This window comes from Metopolophium dirhodum, chromosome 3 (assembly GCF_019925205.1).
Source record: "Metopolophium dirhodum isolate CAU chromosome 3, ASM1992520v1, whole genome shotgun sequence".
In the NCBI taxonomy this organism is placed as follows: domain Eukaryota; kingdom Metazoa; phylum Arthropoda; class Insecta; order Hemiptera; family Aphididae; genus Metopolophium; species Metopolophium dirhodum.
The window spans coordinates 39889836-39911448 of NC_083562.1; the positions used below are offsets into that span (position 1 = coordinate 39889836).

At 28.5% G+C, this 21613-nt stretch overlaps 2 protein-coding genes across 5 annotated transcripts; one reads left to right on the forward strand and one right to left on the reverse strand.

The window, feature by feature from the left end:
* The first annotated feature begins 3446 nt into the window (after nucleotides 1-3446).
* Nucleotides 3447-9809, forward strand: LOC132940463 (mitogen-activated protein kinase kinase kinase kinase 4-like). 3 transcript variants are annotated; one of them, XM_061008091.1, is made up of 12 exons: nucleotides 3447-3852; nucleotides 4107-4352; nucleotides 4528-4599; nucleotides 4715-4867; nucleotides 4943-5020; nucleotides 5861-5900; nucleotides 5985-6047; nucleotides 6129-6349; nucleotides 6437-6667; nucleotides 6733-7059; nucleotides 8759-8799; nucleotides 9565-9700. In XM_061008091.1, the coding sequence occupies exons 1-11, from the start codon at nucleotides 3718-3720 to the stop codon at nucleotides 8792-8794; spliced, it is 1602 nt and encodes a 533-aa protein (XP_060864074.1). In that variant the 5' UTR covers nucleotides 3447-3717; the 3' UTR covers nucleotides 8795-8799; nucleotides 9565-9700. The 3 variants fall into 3 exon arrangements, with proteins under 3 accessions (XP_060864074.1, XP_060864073.1, XP_060864075.1); XM_061008090.1 differs by lacking the exon at nucleotides 8759-8799 and having other exon boundaries at nucleotides 3448-3852; nucleotides 9565-9809; XM_061008092.1 differs by lacking the exons at nucleotides 3447-3852; nucleotides 8759-8799 and adding an exon at nucleotides 4409-4443 and having other exon boundaries at nucleotides 4324-4352; nucleotides 9565-9809.
* Nucleotides 9741-20500, reverse strand: LOC132940464 (PHD finger protein 7-like). 2 transcript variants are annotated; one of them, XM_061008093.1, is made up of 10 exons: nucleotides 19917-20500; nucleotides 19490-19665; nucleotides 19318-19419; nucleotides 19134-19258; nucleotides 18775-19059; nucleotides 18251-18394; nucleotides 13541-13656; nucleotides 11915-12063; nucleotides 11095-11275; nucleotides 9741-10304 (listed from the first exon to the last, which is right to left on the reverse strand). In XM_061008093.1, the coding sequence occupies exons 1-10, from the start codon at nucleotides 19936-19938 to the stop codon at nucleotides 10258-10260; spliced, it is 1347 nt and encodes a 448-aa protein (XP_060864076.1). In that variant the 5' UTR covers nucleotides 19939-20500; the 3' UTR covers nucleotides 9741-10257. The 2 variants fall into 2 exon arrangements, with proteins under 2 accessions (XP_060864076.1, XP_060864077.1); XM_061008094.1 differs by having other exon boundaries at nucleotides 9744-10304; nucleotides 18251-18370; nucleotides 19917-20492.
* Nucleotides 20501-21613: the final 1113 nt, after the last annotated feature.

Consider the following 21613-nt stretch of genomic DNA (forward strand, 5'->3'; position numbering starts at 1 on the left):
AACAATTATTATTAAATATGCAAATACATATGCTCTCAAAAATTCAAAAATATGCAAAAAATAAACTAAATATCTTAATAAAATTACAAAATATATTAGGTATGTTAATAAAAAATACAATTGGAATTTTCAGTATACTGTTTAATTAAATAAATCAAAAATTAATAGAATATGGAAAATGTAATACTTATTAATTTTGGATCGAGTTCCTACCAATATGAAGTTAAAAATGTGATTTTATATTTTCAAATTAGAAATTTCTGCAATTGTCACGTAGCAGAGGTTTATATTTCAGCACACTCGCCTTGCCTCGTCGATGATCAGAACGGGAAATTAAATATAAAAAAATAAATGAATTTGGTGAATCAGAGCTAAAAATAAAAAAAAAAATCATCAACTATTTATAAAAAATGCAACTTTTATGTTTGCATTACATATAAATATTATGTAATTTATAGTGATTTTTACTTATGTAATAAAACATATTGTGGATACGCCACTGACGAGAGGTAGATGCAAATAGGCAATAGCAATATGCCAATATTATATAAGCGAGTAAATGACGACAATCGTAAAATTTAATAACGAATTAAAAAATTATAATTCATTATAGTCATTAGTCATTACTCATTACTTATAAATTATAATATAATATTATTGTAATTTATTGAATATTGATGCTTCGGTCTTTGAGTGTGGTTTAAGTCGAAAGCGTGAACATAGTGAACTCAATATTATAAGAGTACAACAAAAACAAAATTATTTACTATTAAACTATAATTAACGTCGATAAGAGTTGCAAGCGCAAACACAACTTACACTCGTGTACGTTGTAAACGTATGAACATGTCGATACTTGATAGCCGAAGTCCGAGGTCACTAGCGATAACTGAATAAGGCATGAGCTAACTATATAATAAGCATAATACTAACTATAGTATAATAATATTATGTTAATAACTGAACTAAAAAAATATGCAAATTAATTATTAATTTGTCACGCGAACCAATCAAATAATATACCGGCGTCAGTAATCAGTATTGCGTCTTGCTGTCTTATTAGTGCGATCATACTTTTGACTTTAAAGTTTAAACTGTAAAAATGAATAAATTATACCTACCCAATAATTCGGTATGACGTGTAACATGTTTTGTATGAATTAACTACAGTCTGTAGTATTCAAGAGCGGATAGCCATTATTTTGGTGTACGAAAAATGTTTGAAATGCCAAACATGACAATTTATAAAATTCACAAATGGTATATTGCATAAAGCAGTTCGCTTTACTCTCGAACCACAAAACATAATATTATTCTCTCGTGCAGACTTTATTAATTTCCCATTTTAATATCAGATTAGGTAAATATAAAATAATCTTTGATAATATTCTTAAGTTCTGACTACGGTGCTGTCTGATATTCTGTTAAGGGGATTCCATACCGTGATTTTCTGTTTTTGTCTAACACACGCGCGACATAGGATTTTTGACGGATTCTTTGCCAAACATATCAATTGATCTGATGAAGTGATGAGAATTCTGAAAACAGATTTGAATTCGTCGTCAAGTCTACTTGAAATCGACTTTCCCACAAATTTGATTTTAGCTTCTCCAAAAATTGAAATACAAAAATGTTTTACTCTTTTTTAATATGACGTAATCTGGAATTCGGGGGATGATATAAAAAATGTGGGAAAGTCGATTTCACGTAGACTTGACGACGAATTCAAATCTGTTTTCAGAATTCTTATCGCTTCAATAGATCAATTGGAATGTTTGGCAAAAAACACGTCTAAAATACTATGTCTCACGTGTGTTAGACAAAAACAGAAAATCACGGTATCGAATCCTCTTAAGTCTAACCTGAACAGACTAGAGTATTAGGCCGGGGCTGTACACGGCGTATTCCGCAGCGTTTTCCGTCGAATTAAAAATGCATTGGTTTATATCGGAGTAACTGTTCACGGCGCGGTGGCGGCGCCAGGGGTAGGCCGCGGCCCACCCTAAAATCTTCCAGGACCCCGACTTAGGACCGGCTCAAGGGAAAAAAGTGAGCTAGGCAAATTCAAATTTTGCTGCCCTTAACAATAGAATATTATCAGTATTTTGAAAATGCCGCCCTCTTACTAATGTGCAGCTTATGTGCCGCCCTAGGCATGGGCCTATGTCGCCTACCCCTTGAGCCGGGCCTGCGGCCCGACTGGCCCACCCTGTATGATTTCAAAGTATAATTTTTTGAATGCAGAACTCATTCAATCATTTGCACTTTTATTAATTTTCTATATTAAACGTTATAAGGCATTGTAATATTGTAATTTTGAAAATATATATTGTATTTTTCTCGAGAAGTGTTGCAAATTGGTGGATACATTATGGCTTTACTTAGTAACATACCGAAGAGGAAAAGGGTTATTGAAGTTTTAAAAATTAGCTGGTAATCTGGTATTATACTCGATAGTGACGTTTATTTTTTATTAACATGTAATTGTATGTTGTTACCACCCGATAGGTAAGGCGAATTTTGTCACGCCACTGGCCCTCCCTTTAAATCAATGGCCCCAGCTTGGCTCACCCGGACAAAAATTCTGGTGCCACCACTGACACAATACGCCGCGGATGAATTACGTCCCTCGTGTATAGGTGCTGCCTGCCCCGATATAACCCAATGCATTTTTAATTCGACGGAATACGTATAGCCCCGGCCTAACGATTTAGAATTCTTAAAAAAAAAATAGGTAGTTAACTAATTTCCGAACAATGAAATTGAAAATGTCCTAATAAGATATACATAAACTGTGACCTGGGTAAACAAAATATTATTATGATTCATCGATTCCATATATATTATTAACTTCTTAATTATTAGCAGAAACAAATAAAAAAAAAGGTGGGTAAGTGGATGTCGCTCTGCTGTACAGTAGGTTACAAGTGGGTCACTGTAATGGATGGTGTTAAATTTGAACTCAATGATATAATATCATTGTATAAGAAAAACGATTCTGAGCGAAAACGGTCAGTCAGCCTATGATTTTACCATGTATATTTGATGATATTTTTGTGAATAAAGTAATTTATATATAACCTATTTACGTGGAGCCTTGTTTTAAATTTTCAATCCTTAGCCATAAAAGTTGAACATTTTATACATTTTTAACTACAAAATAATTATTAAATTTTAAATTTGATAAATATTGTCAAAATTTGAATTTAAATGCTTATAAAAAAAAATTGTGCCTTAATTATATTTTTTGTGCTATTAATAAATATATGACAATAAGTAATAACTATAATAACTAATATTATATACCATAATATTGTTCTATGATAATACTTACTAAATTATAATATTTTTATTTTTATTACTTTTAATTTGAAAGTTTTTAGGTTATCATTTAGTTCAGTGTTGTGATTGTTATCACTTATCAATATTATTTGAAATTTTTTTTATCAAAAAACGGTTTAAGGTTTTGATACTGGTTTAAAATAGTAATTTATTAGCAAATACTAATTTTAAATCCTGTAGTGGTAGTACTCCAGTCATAGAAAAAACTAAAAAGATTATTACCCCAGTCCTGTGTATCGTGTCCTCGTGTCTGGCGCAGGCTATGTCTTATTGTTATTAATTTTATGTCTCTTAAGTTTTTAAAGAAAAATAATAGTTAATATTATTATCGTTTTATTGTATACGAGTACATGATTAATTTTAAAACGATTTATTATGGAATGTAATGTACGTGAAATAAGCAATGCCGTCATGATAGAATCACTGGATACTATAATTCGACAAGAAAGTAGGAAACTCGAGATGGATAAAAACACTGGGTTGCTGGCTAAGAAATCTAATGTCATTAAGGTAACTTTTAGACTTACATGTGCGCAAAAATACATATAAAGTGAAAATAATGCACATGTTTGCACTTCAACAATAAATTTGTCGTATTTTTAATATAAAATTACCAAATTTCATATCGGTATAAACTGAAAATGTATAATTACTTTATATATGTTAGCTATAAGTTTCTTATTAATTATTATGTTGTAATTAATAACTTATTACAAGCTATTGTTAAAGCTGAATTTTAATAATATGTAACTCATTTTTTTTAGGTTCAACAACAATTAATGAAAGAAAATGAAAATATAATCGAACAAAATTTACCTGTCTTTAAAGCTTTAAAAAACCATTCCTCTAAACAGAATAAGTCATGTGACAGAGTGAATGAAATCGAAAGGTTGGCAAACTTATTTACACAATCGCCTAGTTTCTTTACAAAGGATAACAGTAACCATTGTATTGATGTCAAACATAATCAAGTGTTATTAGAGAACAAAATGCCTATAAAAGCACACAATGTAAGTCCTTTTTGCTATCATTAATATTAAAATATACTGTTATAAATGATTTTTAGGTCTTGCAAAAATAGGGGACTTTTATATTAATTTGGTAATGTAACGCATTTAACTGTAAGATTTTGAACTAGATACATTCTATATGATTAAAATAAAGGTGATTATTTGTTGATTTCAGGAAGTCAATAAGTATAAAGCTAAGCCAATAAATAGGGAAAACACAAAAGATTTAACTTACGCAGGTATCAAGGTAATTATAATTGTGATTATTATTATTTATTAACATATAAATAAATTACATATTGCAAGAAACTAACCTATGGTTTTATGTTTAAAATTATTTTATTTATGTACAATGTTTTAAGGTGAGAAGAAATGTACGATTTGGAGAATATTCACCGCTTAATCCAGCCAATCAAGTGGATTCACAACCTTTCTTAGGGATTGGAGAATATGATGATAAGAAAAAAAAACTGTTAGAGTTACAAAGGAAGGAGTATGTAGAATATTTATCAAAGGTAATAAACATATTAAACTCTATTCTATAATATGCTTTTGTACATAATATTCAATTTTGGATTACATTATTTTAGGTAAAACAAGATAAGAATACTTCAAATTTACCAAAACTAGCTGGTTATTCATGTGAAGAAGCATTTAAAACTGCCATGGTATGTAATTTTTCTTTAATATAGTCTAAGAAAATTTTAGATGTACTAATTTTAATTATTAGTTATTACTTATTATACGAGATTTTTATTTTTATGATTTTAAATAAAAATGTAAATGGATATTTTATTAAGATTAAAGGACATCACAACACTAAAACCAAGTTTGCTTAAATTTAAAGTATGTCATTATCTAAGAAATATGGTGTTCATCTCACACTTAAACACTAATTATTCAATAAGATACAGGTGTTTGAAAATATGCGTGTGACTTTATAGAGCCGAAGTCAGAACGGCGACGTATATTTTACGTGTAAAAGTGTCTAGATTAACTCAACAATTTCAATTGTTAAAGATAATATTTAAAAACAAAACATATATAATCTTAAGTGTTTTTTTGTGTTTATGACACTGGTGTGATTATAGTTTTGATATACTTTCTAGATTTTTTATAGTAGATAAAACTAGGCTATTAAATGTTATTCTATATATTTTACTGATATAATATCAAGTGCAAAACATCTTATTTTTTTTCAATTATGTTCACATAAATTTGTTTTTCCAACTACTATGCCCCCGCCTACTAAAAACTTATCACCTTTGAATTTGTTTCTTAACTTATAACTTGAATAGAATATAGAAATAAATAAAAATTGTAAAATAATTATAATACTGTTACAAAATTGAAATATTTTATTGAAAACTAAGTATTATCGATTAAAGAAACTAAAATCGAGTTATTCAATTTATAAGTTATTTTTATTACTATTTCATTAGAAAATCAATTAACATATTATTTATTTTTACTTTGTACTAATCATGTATTGTTTTTTTATTTTTTAGGAAAATAATAACAGTTCTGACCAAGTAGAAAGCAAAGAAGGTGAGTTAATAAATTGAATAATTTGACTTGTATTAATACTTTTTAATAACTCAAGGTATCAAAAATTATTTTTTTTTAATTTAGTTTTTAATCAGAAAGCGACAATACAACGATCTACCTTTATAGATGGAGCTGAATCATGTGCATGTAAGTTACTTGCATTTGTTAATATTGTAAATTTTCTAACTTTGCTTATTTTTATAATTACGTGTTTAATATCATTTATAGCTGATGAAGAAAGGAAAAAGGAAACTAATAGATTAAAACAAGAACTTTATAGATTTGATTTAAGTAAACAGATAGAAGAGAAAAGAAGGTTGGAACTAGAACAAAAACGTAAAGATCAATTGGAAGATGAAGCCATTGAAAGAATGGCAAGGGAACAGGAAGAAAAAATGAAGATGGAGTTTGAGAAAGAAAATGAGAAACGAACTTTGGCACAACTCCAGGTATGGAACATATTTATAAGTCATTAGTTTTTATTTTCTTGAGACTGTTCATTTATAAAATAATAATTATTATTCATGTATATTTAGAAACAACTTCAACAAGAAAAGTTAAAAAATGAAATAATGCAAAAGCAAAAGGACTTGGAAACAAAATCATGGAACATGCCATCCGAAACTGTCTCCCGACAATTATCAAAACACACAACAAGTCACCATGAATCATTTGAAGACAATGATACAGAAGAGTTTCACTGTCCTCCTCAGAGTACTTTTGACAATGTACCTTTACCAACTACACGTGTTCGAGCTCCTAGAAAAGTATTTAAACACTTAGTTATTCCCAATTTAGGTTTAAAAGGTTTATCTAACAATTTTGGTTTTAGATAGTATATGATGAAGATGACACATCTGTAAACAGAAAAACTTTGAGGGACGTTTCATGCAACACAGATGCATTTAAAAATCCATGTATGAACCAGAACATTTCCCCTCCAGTAATGAGTAAAAAAATGGAAAGAGCTCATGTGACTTTTGCAAGTGATCCTCCTATGAATAGAACAGAGTATAATTCTGCAGCTCTACTGCCAGTAACAAAATCTGTGATTATAGATTCACCACTTACACTTGCATTGGCTGGATTACGTGACAGTGAAGAAGATGATAGAACTTGTGAAGCTATTGAGCCTACTGAAACAGCATATAGAAATCAGGTACAAAAACTTTAATTACATTACAATTTCTTGTTAATTTAATTTCAAATTTTAAAACTAATTTATTAGTTATTGAATAATGATTATAATTTAAGCCTACTAAGAAATAATATACTTACCACCTTATTACAGGAATAGGTATTTATTTGAAATAGTGACATAAAATTAATCATTATTTATATTATACCCCATAAACTTGTGAGTAGAGGACAAATTTATTGCAATTATATTTTATTTTTTTACTTTTTATACTTATGGTTTTTTATCAATAACTTTTACAAATTGTGATGGTTTCAAGCTACTGCCATTTTATTATTGATTTTATTTTGCATATTATTTCTGTTTATACCTTATTTGATGATTATTGGTTATTGCATATTTTTTTACTAAATTTGATATTTATTGCATATTGCAGTGTAATTCAGTTGTATACTGTTTTCTAAACTTAATAAAGATGTAAAATAATATTTCACTTAACAGAAAGTTCTAATTATAAATGTATTTGATTATCTAATTCCATTGATTACTTATACATTTATAATAGTATTTATAATCAATGCTAAATGCTATATTATATAATATAAATACCTATCATTTTTATCGTTCCTTACAGGAAGATTTTCTTGTTCAAAACATTCTTTCACAATTTTACAAAAAAAATTATTTGTTTGGTCTTGAGTATCTAATTATGTTATTAAATTAATTTAATTTTGTTTAAAGGTAATTAATAAATAAATTATAAGTTATAACATTATAAAGTTAACAATTTAATTGTATACTACAGCCGAGTCGCGATAACTCGAAGTTGAAGGGGGATAAAAATACACTTTGAGGTACGTATTATTCGAGATATATAACTCGAATTTATCAAAATTAAATCAAAACTTCGAGTTAAGTAATGAAATATAATAAAATATAAAAATTATAAAAATTTATGATAAATATATGTAAATAAACGTTGTATAACATAACTAAAATAGATTATAAGTATATGTACATATGTATTATTTATTAGATACAGTAGAAAAATAATTTGTAATTGATTTTTGGGTTTTCGGCTGTTTATTGACAAAATCTTCTAATTTTCCTATGGCTTCGAATATAGAAGTATCCACACCTGCGACGGATTCAATAAACTGCCTAACAGTGTGTAGTGATGATATTGCTTGGTTCGCCATCATAATATAATTTTAATATTATTATATAATTTTCGTTTTTGAGACATGTTTAAAAACATACAAAAATACGCACAATCGACACGACACATACTAACATTATTAACCATACATACATACTTACTGTTATTGTGAATGCGCTAATAATCAGTTTCTATATCTACTCATTTTATCTTAAAGTAGATAAAACAAAATATTACGAAATACCCAGATACTCATATATCACGTCAGATATAAATCATATACTTTGACTAAGCTATTCATTACAATTTTATATTCGAGTTAACAAGACTTATAAAACATTGAATGTTATGAGAATTTCTAGGGGATAAAAAAAAAATCGAGTTGTCAAGTTTTTTGAGTTATTGAGGTTCGAGTTATCGTGACTCGACTGTATTTATATTTTTTGCTATTACCTATTTGTAAATATTTTTACAATTTTTACTGCATATTATACTTGTTGGTGCTTTACTTATAAGTTATGATATTGTAAAAAAATTTAATGAGTAACATTATATGTACAGGTTGATTCTCAATGGTATTATCACCGTAAATACTAAATAATGTAAGTTATTAAGTAAATAGGTTTATGTTGTAATTATCCAACATTTTGAAAAGTAGAGTTAATATTCTCATCAAATTTTAACCATAGTAAATTATTTTGTGTTACACCTCAGTTGTTGTTCATAATGTTAATTGACTGGTTCAAGTATTTTTCAATTCAACTACAGAGTAGATCCAGAGTATCTCAACCTTTAGGAAAAAGAAAGCAAAATAAATATTAATTTTAAGACTAACATGTTACTGTACATAAAATATATTGTAACTGTAGTAATTAGTTATTTAATTGAACAATGATATAATATAACCAACATAAGTGTTCACAGCATGTAATTTAAAATTAAAGTTAATACCTAACTAAGTAGTCGTGAATTTGGTGTATTCAAGGTCATATGACATTGATCTGTTATTTGTCACACGAATGGAATTACAAAATATTACTTAAAAATAGGGTCTACTCTTCCACAGTCAATTTACCTATTTAAATAATTATCAAATTGTATTATGATATTGTCATTAGTCTGTGACATTATCTGTCTGTACAAGAAAATCCATCCCAATAGTAAATTAAATTTTAAATAATTATTAAAATACAAAAATAGATAAGCTAATTAAAATAAACTTATTTAATATATCTTATATATATTACACCAGTAGGTATATTTTAGTAATCAAAAAAAAATATTTTTAAGTCATATTATCAATTATATTTTTTCATTTTATAAAACCTTTATATTCTTCTACTACATTTTACATTTATATTTTTTAGGTCTCAAGAGATGCAAAATCAGGAAATAATCATGAGTTGCCGACTGATAAACACTTATTATCAAACTTAGGAAATATAAGAAAACAACTAGATATAGAACATCAAAAGTTAAAACAACAAGTTCGAAGATCCCAATAAATTGAATTACGATTGTACAGAATAGTTACACAACTTTGTATTTTATATTAAAAAGAAAGATTTATAATTTTTCATTCATCAAAATATATTAACATAAATACATGATACATACTTTTCTATTTTTTCTATTTACTTTTGTTATATAAACTTGAATACTTAATACATATAATCAAAAATGTAACAGTTCAAACAAAAACTTGGTCACAAAAGATGAAAAAAAAAAAAAATTTAATTAAAAATTAAAAACAATATAACATAATATTACCTTAGTTATGTTTGAGTAGTTATGGGCAGTGTTTTACAGTTTTCATTTAACTCAATTAATAATTAACTACAATATTTAAAATTGGGTAGAAACTATTACATTTAATTTCAGATAGCAGTATTAAATTGGCAAATAGCTTATATTATATAGATAGCAAAAAATAAAATGAAGGAAAATCCAATCTATCAGTCTTAAATTGTATAATTTGCTCTATGGTAAGCATAATATATACAATCTGAACATTATTAATATCAAATTCAACTGGTAGTCCAATTATTCATTTATATATGTCATGTGTTATTTGCACCATCGTCATCGTCTGAAGTTAAATCAATGCCTGCAGAAATATATAATATTTTAAATTAATACTAATTAAAACAATAATATAAATTTTATATATTCTGCAAAATGTTTATATTCGAGAACTTATTCACAGACAAAAATTGATTATACCATCTCACATAAGAGTAACCTCAGATATTATATGCTCATGGAAATTGGTAAGGTTAACCAACATCAAGCATTTTGCTATTTTCCAGCCATGATTGGTCGCTGTAAATAAAAGATAATGAAAACCTATAATAAGAGGTGTGTTTTGATTAGAGAACATTTGTGAGCTCGGTAAATTTTAAGGGTAAGCATAAATTTACATACATTTCACCAAGATGATTTTTACCATTTATAAAATCAATCAAGTGACCCCTAATTTTTAATGTTCTTACTAATGTAATAATTTTTATTTAGGTAGCCAAAGTAACCTATACGACTATAAGTGCAGACACTGTATTTTAGTGTATTGTGGTAAAGGTTATATCGGTTAGTAGATAGAATTTTTTTTAAAAAATATTCATCCAACATCTACACCTTTCGTAAAAAGTTTTTGAGAAGGTAAGAAATTGGGCACGTAAGCATTTATGAAAATTGAATAAAAATTACACCTAAAAAGTTTTTACGAATATTACTGAAAAAAAATTTACCAGTAAATTTCACATCTCTACTTCTGATCAGACCGAACAAAAATGTATCGTAAACAAAGGTTACTCTGTATGAGACAAGAGGTTAGAAATGTAAAATGAGATGATACTCGGACAATATTGTCATAAATATTTTATTATTTAATTACTTACTATCTGATATGATATAAGTCAAAGATTTCGACTGGTTTGTAGAAATTGAAAATCTACCGCTAAAGCGATTTCTTGTAGAACCTGTGCTCATTGAAGTGTAGCTAGCTATTATTGGCAACCGAATTTGAGGCGTTTGAATAACTTGTGGCTGTGGTGTTGGTGGATTAATATAAGTTATACACTACAAAAAAAATTGAACATTTATATTATGAAAATATTATATTAATTTGGTAGTCACCAGTTTTGTTTAATTATTCATTAAACAAAACTGGTAATATTCAATACTTAAATTCAGTTATGTTGGCAAAGATTAAAACAAGAAAAAAATATATTATAACCAAGAAGTTAATAGATACAGTCATAAATAAAACAAACATATCCTTTAAAATAAATAATTATAAGTTGATCATATTTTTAGAATGAATTATGTAATATATTCTTCAAGTCTGGTGTAATTAGCTGTGACGGTTATTAGAACAGACAATACTTTATAATAGACAGTGGTGGATTTACGGGGAGAGGAGGGGTCCAGGCACTGATATATAATTAATAAATAAATTATATAATTAAAATTATAAAATGGATTAACTAATTAGTATTTACTAATTTATACTAATTATTATTTATAAAAACAAAACATTTGAAATATATATTATTTTTTAGGACCCTCCTCCCCAGAAACATTTTAAAAATCCGCCATTGATAATAGACATTGTTGTACCTGTAAAGTTCAAAATAAATTATTGTATAAAGGTAAAATAGTAAAATCACGAGTGAATATTTCAATAACATGCACCTGAAAACATTTAAAATGTATTACCTGTATACTGCTATCAGAGCTGTCGTCATCTGAAGAAATAAGTATTGTATCATCTGGTGGTGGCCGATTTAGAGCTTGTTCAAACAAAACTGAAATGCCACTACAATTCCCCTGAATAGGTAATGCTAATCGTTTTTTCTTGGTCTTATCTGAAATTTATTGTAATTCAACGCTTTAAAAAAATTATGCAAATTAAAACTATGCAAAATAATGGATATCAGTGGAGAGTGAACTTATGTTTTCTTTGAGTTAGTTACATATTAAAATTGATATTTTTGTTTTATAATGAGCTAGTTTTTTATACCTACTTAACAGTTAAATAGATAATGATTTGTATTAACAAATTTTGATGTGTTTAATGAAATTGTCTTAAAGACTACACTAATGGAAAACCCTTAAAAATGTATTGTTACAGATACAGTATATCTGCAGTCTGCATACATAACAACCATAATATTATTAATCAATGATAATAGTATGATATATTATGCAAGTTAATTAAGATATATAATCCAATATTAGGTCAATCGAGATTAGTGTGATTGACATTAAATATTATTTATACATATATACTAACCGCAGGGTCATCCGACACTATGTGCTACAAAATAGGTTAGTACTAAGAATATTGTGAGAATTAACTTGCGTCGTAACCACAAACGAACATAAAAGAAGTCATAGTGGGACCACATAAATAGTAAATTTGCCAATAACTGCAGAAAGTAATTGTATAAAATTAAATGCTTATAATGAAGTTATTTAAAATTGCACATGAAATACATTTATCTATCGGGCACATGGTAGAAATCACATGGAATACAAAATAAATAAAAATTTAAAAATATAAATAGAGAGACGATAAGCCAAAATTGATCTATTAATACTACTAATAGCCCTGTTGGTTTACATTATCTCAAATATTTTGGTGTACTAATAATGTATTTATTGTTTTTTTGCAGTTTGAATCATAAAAAAACTACTTCATATAACTAAAAATGTTAAAATACCCATAAAATGTACCATAAATTACACAGAAACCAATTTTTTTGCTCTCCTGTAAAGTTAATAAAACTTAGGTAGGTAGTCTTAAGCAACAGTATACAGCAGTTATAATTAAAAAACAAAATTAAAAATCTGATCCAGTGATGAAGAGATGTCTTAGCTAAAGGGCATCTCTATAACTTAAAAAGTCAGAGTTGGGGGGAGGGGGTGTCCAAACACCATAACATTTTATAAAAATATGTTATTTAACATTTTAATCAACTTTAAATAACTAAAATATTAAATAAATTTGTAATTTATGACACTATGGTACTACTTATTGGTTATTGTCTCAAAATACAAATTTCCAAACACAATTCTGTTATTGCAACTACGCCCAACAGTTAAATTATCTTATATTATTTTAAGACAATTATGTCATCTAAATGATAAAATAATATAAGTAGGTCTTCCCAACAAAACTTACCTGGCTTAATAAAATCACCCACAAACAATAATGTGAGTAGTTTTTGACTTTTATTCAGGGATTTGTTACACACATAAAATACTGTAATCTCAGTCATTGAGAGGGTTTCATAAATTATAGCATTTTATAACAAATAAATACAATAATAATAAACATACCTGCAACAACCGTGCAAGCTGTACACAGCCAGCGTTGATCACATTTGATAGAACTACACAATCTATGGGTTCCATTTGAACCACATGTATGGCAGAGTATAATCTCCCAGGAACCACTGAATGAAAAATAAAAAATGTATTAATGCCACATTAATTATTGTTTGTTCATATTTATTTTAATTGTTCAAGTACTTATTTTCTTTTTTTTAAGTTTATTAATATCAGAATAAAAAGTCTATTAAGTCCAAATACCAGAAATATATCTAATTAAAAATGTTTTCAGAAATTATCTTGATACAAGGATATACAACTTATTATGCAATTACTATTTTCAATTTTGTGTATATCCAGTATTAACATAATATAAAATTAAGGATCAACCGTTTGACATCTTGACGTCATGTGTATGCTCTTTTCTTATTTATACCATATTGAATTATACTTTGTTCAAAATGAATATCAGTACCGGGCGGCCAAATTATGCGCATGGGCTTTGCCACACGACACAACTCTACGCGTCACCGTAGTGGGGAAGGCATCGAAAACTGGTCACCGCCAAACACTGATCTCATTTTGAACAGAGTATAGAAAACTAAAATCAAAAAAAGTATTTCCAAACAAAGAGAATTTAATGCAGTAGTCAAGGGTGGTTAAACACAAATGTTCAAGATATAAAATAACTAATTTGAAATATTTTTATATTCCATAAAATAATATCTATGAGATCTTTTAAGTATTGGTTAAAAGTTATAACTAGAGCACAGATTTCTATGCAATTGCATATTTTTGGATTTTTGTCAGTTATCTCCATGAATCATCATAATTTGAAACTTATGGTGAAAATTTTTTTTGCATATTTCAATGTTATTGCATACTTTTGCATATTTTGGCAAAAATCAAAATTTATTGCATATTAAAGCAACAATTTAAAAAAATTTATAAAATAATATTTTGTCTAGTAGAAAAATTAAAAATAAATTTTATAGTCAATAATTGACAAAACGAAAGAAAAAAATCATTCTATTCCTTGATCGAGAGGTGCAACAATTACAACAAAATTTAATGAGCTTTCCAATAAAAATAAAGGTCTGGAAATTCTATGAAAAATTAATGCAGTACTATAAGGTGAAAACGTTCAGCTCGAAGATCTTTATCAAGACCCGATAATACTAAGTTGCTTCAAATATGGCCCAGCAACATCAGTTGACGTAGAACGTTGATACGTTCGTTCTCACTCTTTAATAGTATGTTAACCGATAGACAGCACAGCTTCACAGAAGAAAAACTCGAAATGCATATGATTATTCATTTTAATAATAAATACAATTTTAAAAAAAGGTGGATAAGTGGATGTCGCTCTGCTGTACAGTAGGTTACAAGTGGGTCACTGTAATGGATGGTGTTAAATTTGAATTCAATGATATAATATCATTGTATAAGAAAAACGATTCTGAGCGAAAACGGTCAGTCAGCCTATGATATTAAGTATATTTGATGATATTATTGTGAATAAAGTAATTTATATATAACCTATTTACGTGGAGCCTTGTTTTAAATTTTCAATCCTTAGCTATAAAAGTTTAACATTTTATACATTTTTAACCACAAAATAATTAATAAATTATAAATTTGATAAATGTTGTCAAAATTTGAACTTTAAATGATTATAAAAAAAAATTGTGCCTATGTATTTTTAATATTTTTCAACTGCTATTAGAACGATATATCAGGAGCCTTATATTAAATTTTCACACTTTTTTACCCAACAAATAAAATTTAATTGATATTTATAGAAAAAAAACTAAAAAAATTGAAAACTAACAATGTCCGTAAACAGCTCAAAGTCAAAATATTTTCAAAAATTTATCGTGTAAAGAAAATGCTAATACAAACATTTAGTAAAATTTTCAAGTATCCACAGTCATTTGTTTTTTAATTACAACAAAATAAGAAAATCGTTACATGAGATATCGAGTAAATATCAAATTTTGTAAAAATATGAATTTCAAACGCTCATAAAAATTTAATTTAAGTTTCTTGTAGATATTTTTTTTTTTTTGATAAAGGTAGACAAATTTATGAGTAATCTTATATTACATTCTCAAATTTTAGATTTAAAAAGAAAAATTTTTATGAATTCTCAAAATATTTTGCTAATTTTCGTGATTTTTCAGTATTTTGTCAAAATTTGAACTTTAAATGCTTATAAATAAAAACTGTGACTAAGGATTTTTAATTTTTCTCATCTGCCTTTGAAACAATAACCTAGGAGCCTTCTATTAAATTTTCAAGCTTTTTTACTCAACAGATAAAATTTTATTGATATTTATAGAAAAAAAACTAAAAAAATTGAAAACTGACAATGTCCGTAAACAGCTCAAAAAGAGTCAAAATATTTTCAAAATTCTATGGTGAATAGAAAATGCTAATATAAACATTCAGTCAAAATTTCATGTCCTTACGGTCATTTGTTTTAGAGTTACACCAAAAACCAAAATCGATTTTCTCGAAAACAGGTTTTGCGTAAAAATTCCCGTTTTTCCTTAATTTTTCTTTTGTTTTTCATGTCGCTTTTGAAATTTTTACTTTTGACCCCCCAAAGTACCAACTAGATTCACTTTCCTATCAGAAAAGTTACTATTGAAGAAAATCCAAGCACTTTTACTGTCCTAAAAGGTGATGATAGACACAAAAAAATTAAATAATAAAAAAAAAAAAACACACATCATTGTAAAATCAATACATTCATCGCTTCGCTCAGAATCTAAAACATTTAATTGTTCAGAAAATTCCCTACATTTTTTTTTTAAAGTATTTAAGTAATTTATTATTATAAGTTGTTTAATTTGTAAATTTTGAATAAAATAAAATATTTGCATATTTTTATGTTTTTTACTGCATAATTTCATGATTTTTACCCGCTCCGTATATGTGTAAAGCAGCTAATGTTCAGAATGCGTTTTTCCCTAAACCAATACATGTCACTTGTTTAGCACTTGGATTTCATCGGGTGGCAGAAACAATAAGATCAAGTTACCCTGATGTAGACCAATTAATAGCAATGATTAAGAAAATATTTCTTAAAGCACTAAGTCGAGTTTTAAAATTTAAAGAATTATACCCCGATCTCAATCTACTTCCAGAGCCTATTTTAACGAGATGGGGTACGTGGTTAGAAATAACTCTGTATTATTGTAAATGTAAAAATGTGATAGAAAAAAATCAAGGACTGAAAAATTTAAAAATAATTAGATATACTCTAAGAACTAAATCAAACAAAATTATTGGATGTCAAACTTATACCACTTGATATGGTTAATATGAAGGATGTTATCATTACGTCAGTCGATGTGGAACGTTCATTCAGTCATTGTCAATACAAAAACATTTTACGACCAAATCCCCGCCATTTTACATTTTATAAATCTTAGACAATATAACGAGTTTCACATTGTTTTAATAATTAGATAAGAGATAAGATTTTTATATTTTTTTTTACATATTTCAATAAAAATAAGTACTTATTTTGATTTTTTTATTACAATAAAATTCGTTCCCTACTGATAATATACCTACTGCTGCGAACCAGAATTTTTATTCCAGGCAACAGAAAAGTTAAGATAAATTTTGAACACCATAAACCGAATATTAAATAACGAATAGATCAAAGTTTGAGTCATATAGAGTTGGTACATTTATCGGGCAATGAAGTGCACGGGATCAGCTAGTAATATATTTATATATAAACACACTCATGTATTATATCAAATTGTTATTATTATTATCTGTATTCATTTTGATTATATACATTATCACATGATATTTTCTTACTATTATTAATCATTGTTATTTATCATAAAACGCTTAAATATTAAATATTAAATCTGTATCCACAAATATATATATTTAAGTTTGTTTTATTATTTTAACAAAATAAATACTAAAAAATTTTTTTTAAATGTTTCAGGTGAATAGCATTGAACAAAATTCAAATTCAAACAGGGCTTGAAACCACTTATGAAAAATTTGGCTACCGGAAATTTTTTCATAAGTGTTTACTGGTTTTAGGGGTTTTTAGAATTAGTGGTAATTGATTACCAGATACCAAAATTAACTCTAAAAATGTGGTTACCAGTTATCAGTTTGGAAGCGGTTTTAATTCTTCAAGATTACCGGTAATCACGTTGGAAACAGTTTGTTTCTTAAAATTTTATTTTTACTTTAATTTACACAAAGCAAATATCCAGTTTATTAAATTGTTCAGGACAAACTATGATGGTTAGAAATTTAGAATATACAGATATATAATAGTTATTAATATCTGCATGACATATGGTTAATTTGATACAACAAAAGTTGAAAAAATTATAATGAAATTGTCATGAATTTGAATTTACATTAATATGTCAATTTCATGAATAATGAAAGCATTTTAGATACTGATTGAATGTATATTTACTTCAATTTTCCGTGAGTGCAAGCTCTGATATTCTTAATCTACTGTACTATACTCTACCCAACAAGAGAACATGCCGGTTCAGCACATCCACCCGCGTTACTCTGCTATCAAAACCAGTTCCCCTATGGCAGGGTGTTGCGTGGGAGAACCAGTTTTGGTTGGCGCACGTCATGATCTCTCGTGGGACAGAGTATAATAAATTATGGGTACAAAATTAAATTTATTAATATCATTAAAAACAAATTACTTACGACTCATGTTGATGTGTTCGCCTATTTAGATGAGGACATAGACAGGTTGGAGCATTGCACGCACTGTGTCTTTCTAAGAGCTCTGCAAAAGCGTTGGGTACAGTTTCCCAAGATGCGTCCCTGCGATTTAATTTTTTCAGGTAACTGTATATAGTATAAAAATGATGTAAGCGTATCAGTGTACGCATATTCATATTATACATAATTAATTTACATTTACTTTAAAAAAAAATTTATAAATTTATAAATTTTTTTTATAAAGCATATTTATTCATACAAGGCAATTGATTTAAGATATTACACTTATTAATTTGAAATTTTATTACAATTTTTGATCATTTTTTTTCGTTCCATGAGCTAATATAAAAATGTATTTTACTTATACGAAAAAGAAATGTTTTGTTGTGAATAATTTTGCATTTGAAAAGTGATAAGATAACTTAGAATAGCTTTTATATTTTATTTAAATAGTCTTGTACATACATATCAATGTTCAACAATTAGGATAAATAAAACTCAATTACCGTGATGGTATGTATATTCCAAGGGTGAGCATCCTGCTCTTGAAAGTTTCAACATTATTGCATAATGGGCATTTAAAAAAATAGCCAGCACTCAATGCTAGATCTTGAATACATGTTCGGTGAAACCAAGCATTACGTTTGCAACATGGGGCCCAAATAGAAGTTGGTAAAGGAGACGGTATAACATCTTCTTTGCAAATAGAACATTGTACAGAAGTAGAAGTAGAAGTTTGTAACTCATCTAAATCTACAGCTTGGGTAATACGATGCTGTTGACAAAACGATCTAAAAATATTTGTATAAATGACTATGATAGGTATACAAAAAAGGTTTACAAATAAAAAATTAACCATACGTACTTAAATGATTGGAAATATTGATGCATAGATCCATTTTTAATTCCACAAGGAAGATGAAACACTTTTCTACATTTTACTCCGCAACATGATATAGTTGCGCCCTTTTTCTTGCAATAAACACAAGTCTAAAATCATAATTACGATGTAACTACACAACACGCTGCTTAATATAAAAAGTACATACTTCTTTAGATCCTCGGGTTAGTTCAGCTTTAATATCTTTTAATAAAAATCCCCAAATCCCCTCCCTGTCTGTACCATTTTGATTGGCCCTTGACGATAATAACTGAAAACAAGTATAATATAATTATATTCTAATAATAATATATTATTAAAATTGTAAAAAATCTATTTACAATACAAAAATAATGACAAATAACATCATTGAGTTGGTATAGGAGGCCATACAGTTTTTCGCTTATTTCTTTCTGTCCACAAAACATACATGCTTTATTGTGACTGACGCTCAGCTCTACCAACACATTTTTGGGTATGGGTTGACGAGCTGTTGGTCTACGTGCCACTCCATTACCTATCAAAATTATAATATTTCATTAACTTGCAGTTTTAAAAATGAATAATAGTTGTATTTTAGATAGTGAATCAAGATTTACAAGTATTTAATTCTGTTGCATATTATCAATTTAGAACAATAATTTTTACTCAGCAGGTACTTAGAAACTATCTCGGCAAATGTAAAATATAATGAGTTTAAGACTAGAACATTAAAAATTTGGGAGTACCAAAAATAAAAACCCGGCAAAGGGAAAGCTGGTTACTCACTTCTCCTAGTAGTCGGCGCCATGGTGGGATGATAAATTTTTTAGCAGTCCTTCTGGTTTTCGTTCGTCACCAGTCACCACGTCCGGAGACCAGATTGCTCTGACAACGACGACAAAGAATAAGAAAACGATCTGTCAATCTTACAGCAGCTGATTCCGATTTCCAACTTCTGTACTAAACTCCGCCGCCGCCAAACGGTTAACGGACGACGCGACGCCGTGACGGTAAGTCGTTGGTAATGGACGACGTGCCGACCTTTAAAAAGCGCGGCGGCGCTCGGCACTGACCTGCGAGATGCGCTTAAAAACGATTCTTAAAAAGCGATCCCGTCAAGTGTCGCAAACCAGTTTTGGCGGGCAACACGGACAGGACGCCGAAAAACGAGCGTGGACTGAGACAGCGTCTCGGCGGTTTTGTTGTTTCAACTTACAGAATATCGGTTATTCGCCATTCGGTTCGATGCTCCTAGGGGCATACCATGGAACACGGTGGTCGGCGCCGGTGGTACCGTGGTATCCAGATATTGGTTGCCCGTCAGCGTTTGAACGGTGGGCGAGGTTCCGGCGGTGCCGACTCAGGCTCCACAGTGTTGCCAAGTGTGAGCGCGCAGCCGCATCAATTATTGTCCCGAACCGGTCCCAGCTGATGCACCGTGCACCTCCCCCGATAGTAAAAAGTACTTTATCCAAGACGACGTTTTGGCGGAATTTTTAGGGCAATATTTCATACTGTAAGGATTTATTCCAACTGCACAAATATAATACAATTATTAGTTTATGTTACAGTGACTAGTGTTGGATTAACCTCCACCCCCATCACAAAATGTACCTATGCTTTATTTTAAGCTAAAATAAATAAGCAGATAATATGTACGTCAAGAGTTTTTAGAAATTATGAAGACTGGCCACTGGAGTCGAAAAGTATTAACAATCGGCGACGATTGCTGATAACAACTATAAAATCAATAACACGGTTAGGTACTACGTCCATAGACTTATAGATAATAGATTATTATTTCCAGACCTTGTAAGTTGTAAGGTACCCTTATAAATAAACAAAAACATAAATACCGAATAGGCAACTTACGTTAGCGACATTGCTTCTACATATTTTATAAATTCAATATATTTATTTCAATAGTCAGTGGCTCAATAAGCGGGTGTGTTGAGTGGTACTTACTTAGGGTCGGCGGCAATGGTGGGTGTCACCTCTCCCGCCCTTTTGAATTTTTCGTAACTTTCAATCGGCAATTTCTTAATAATAAAGATGTCGGAAATTATACGACTTGTTAAAAACTGTTTTTCTAGATTTTCTTAGGTAAGAACGAGAACGGGTTCTCCTCGGCAGTCGGCAGTATTTTGATTTCTAAGTCGATAATTTCAGAGGATGACACTATTAATAGTTAACTGTAATAATTTTTTTTAAATATAAGTCGATATGTACCTATTATTTACTCCTTGATTATATTGACTCGGCCTTAGGCCTCAGAGGAGCCCATTATTGGATGATGGCTTTTAATTTTTACCAAATTTCTAATATTGCCCAAATATGACGCAAATACAACCAAATATATCGGGTATTAATTAGAATCTAATACAAGTAATGTAACTTGTAACTAAATTCAATCCGTGCTGTTTCTGGAATAAAATATGTACGTATTATGTTGTACTGTAAAGCCAAAAACAATGTCACGTTAT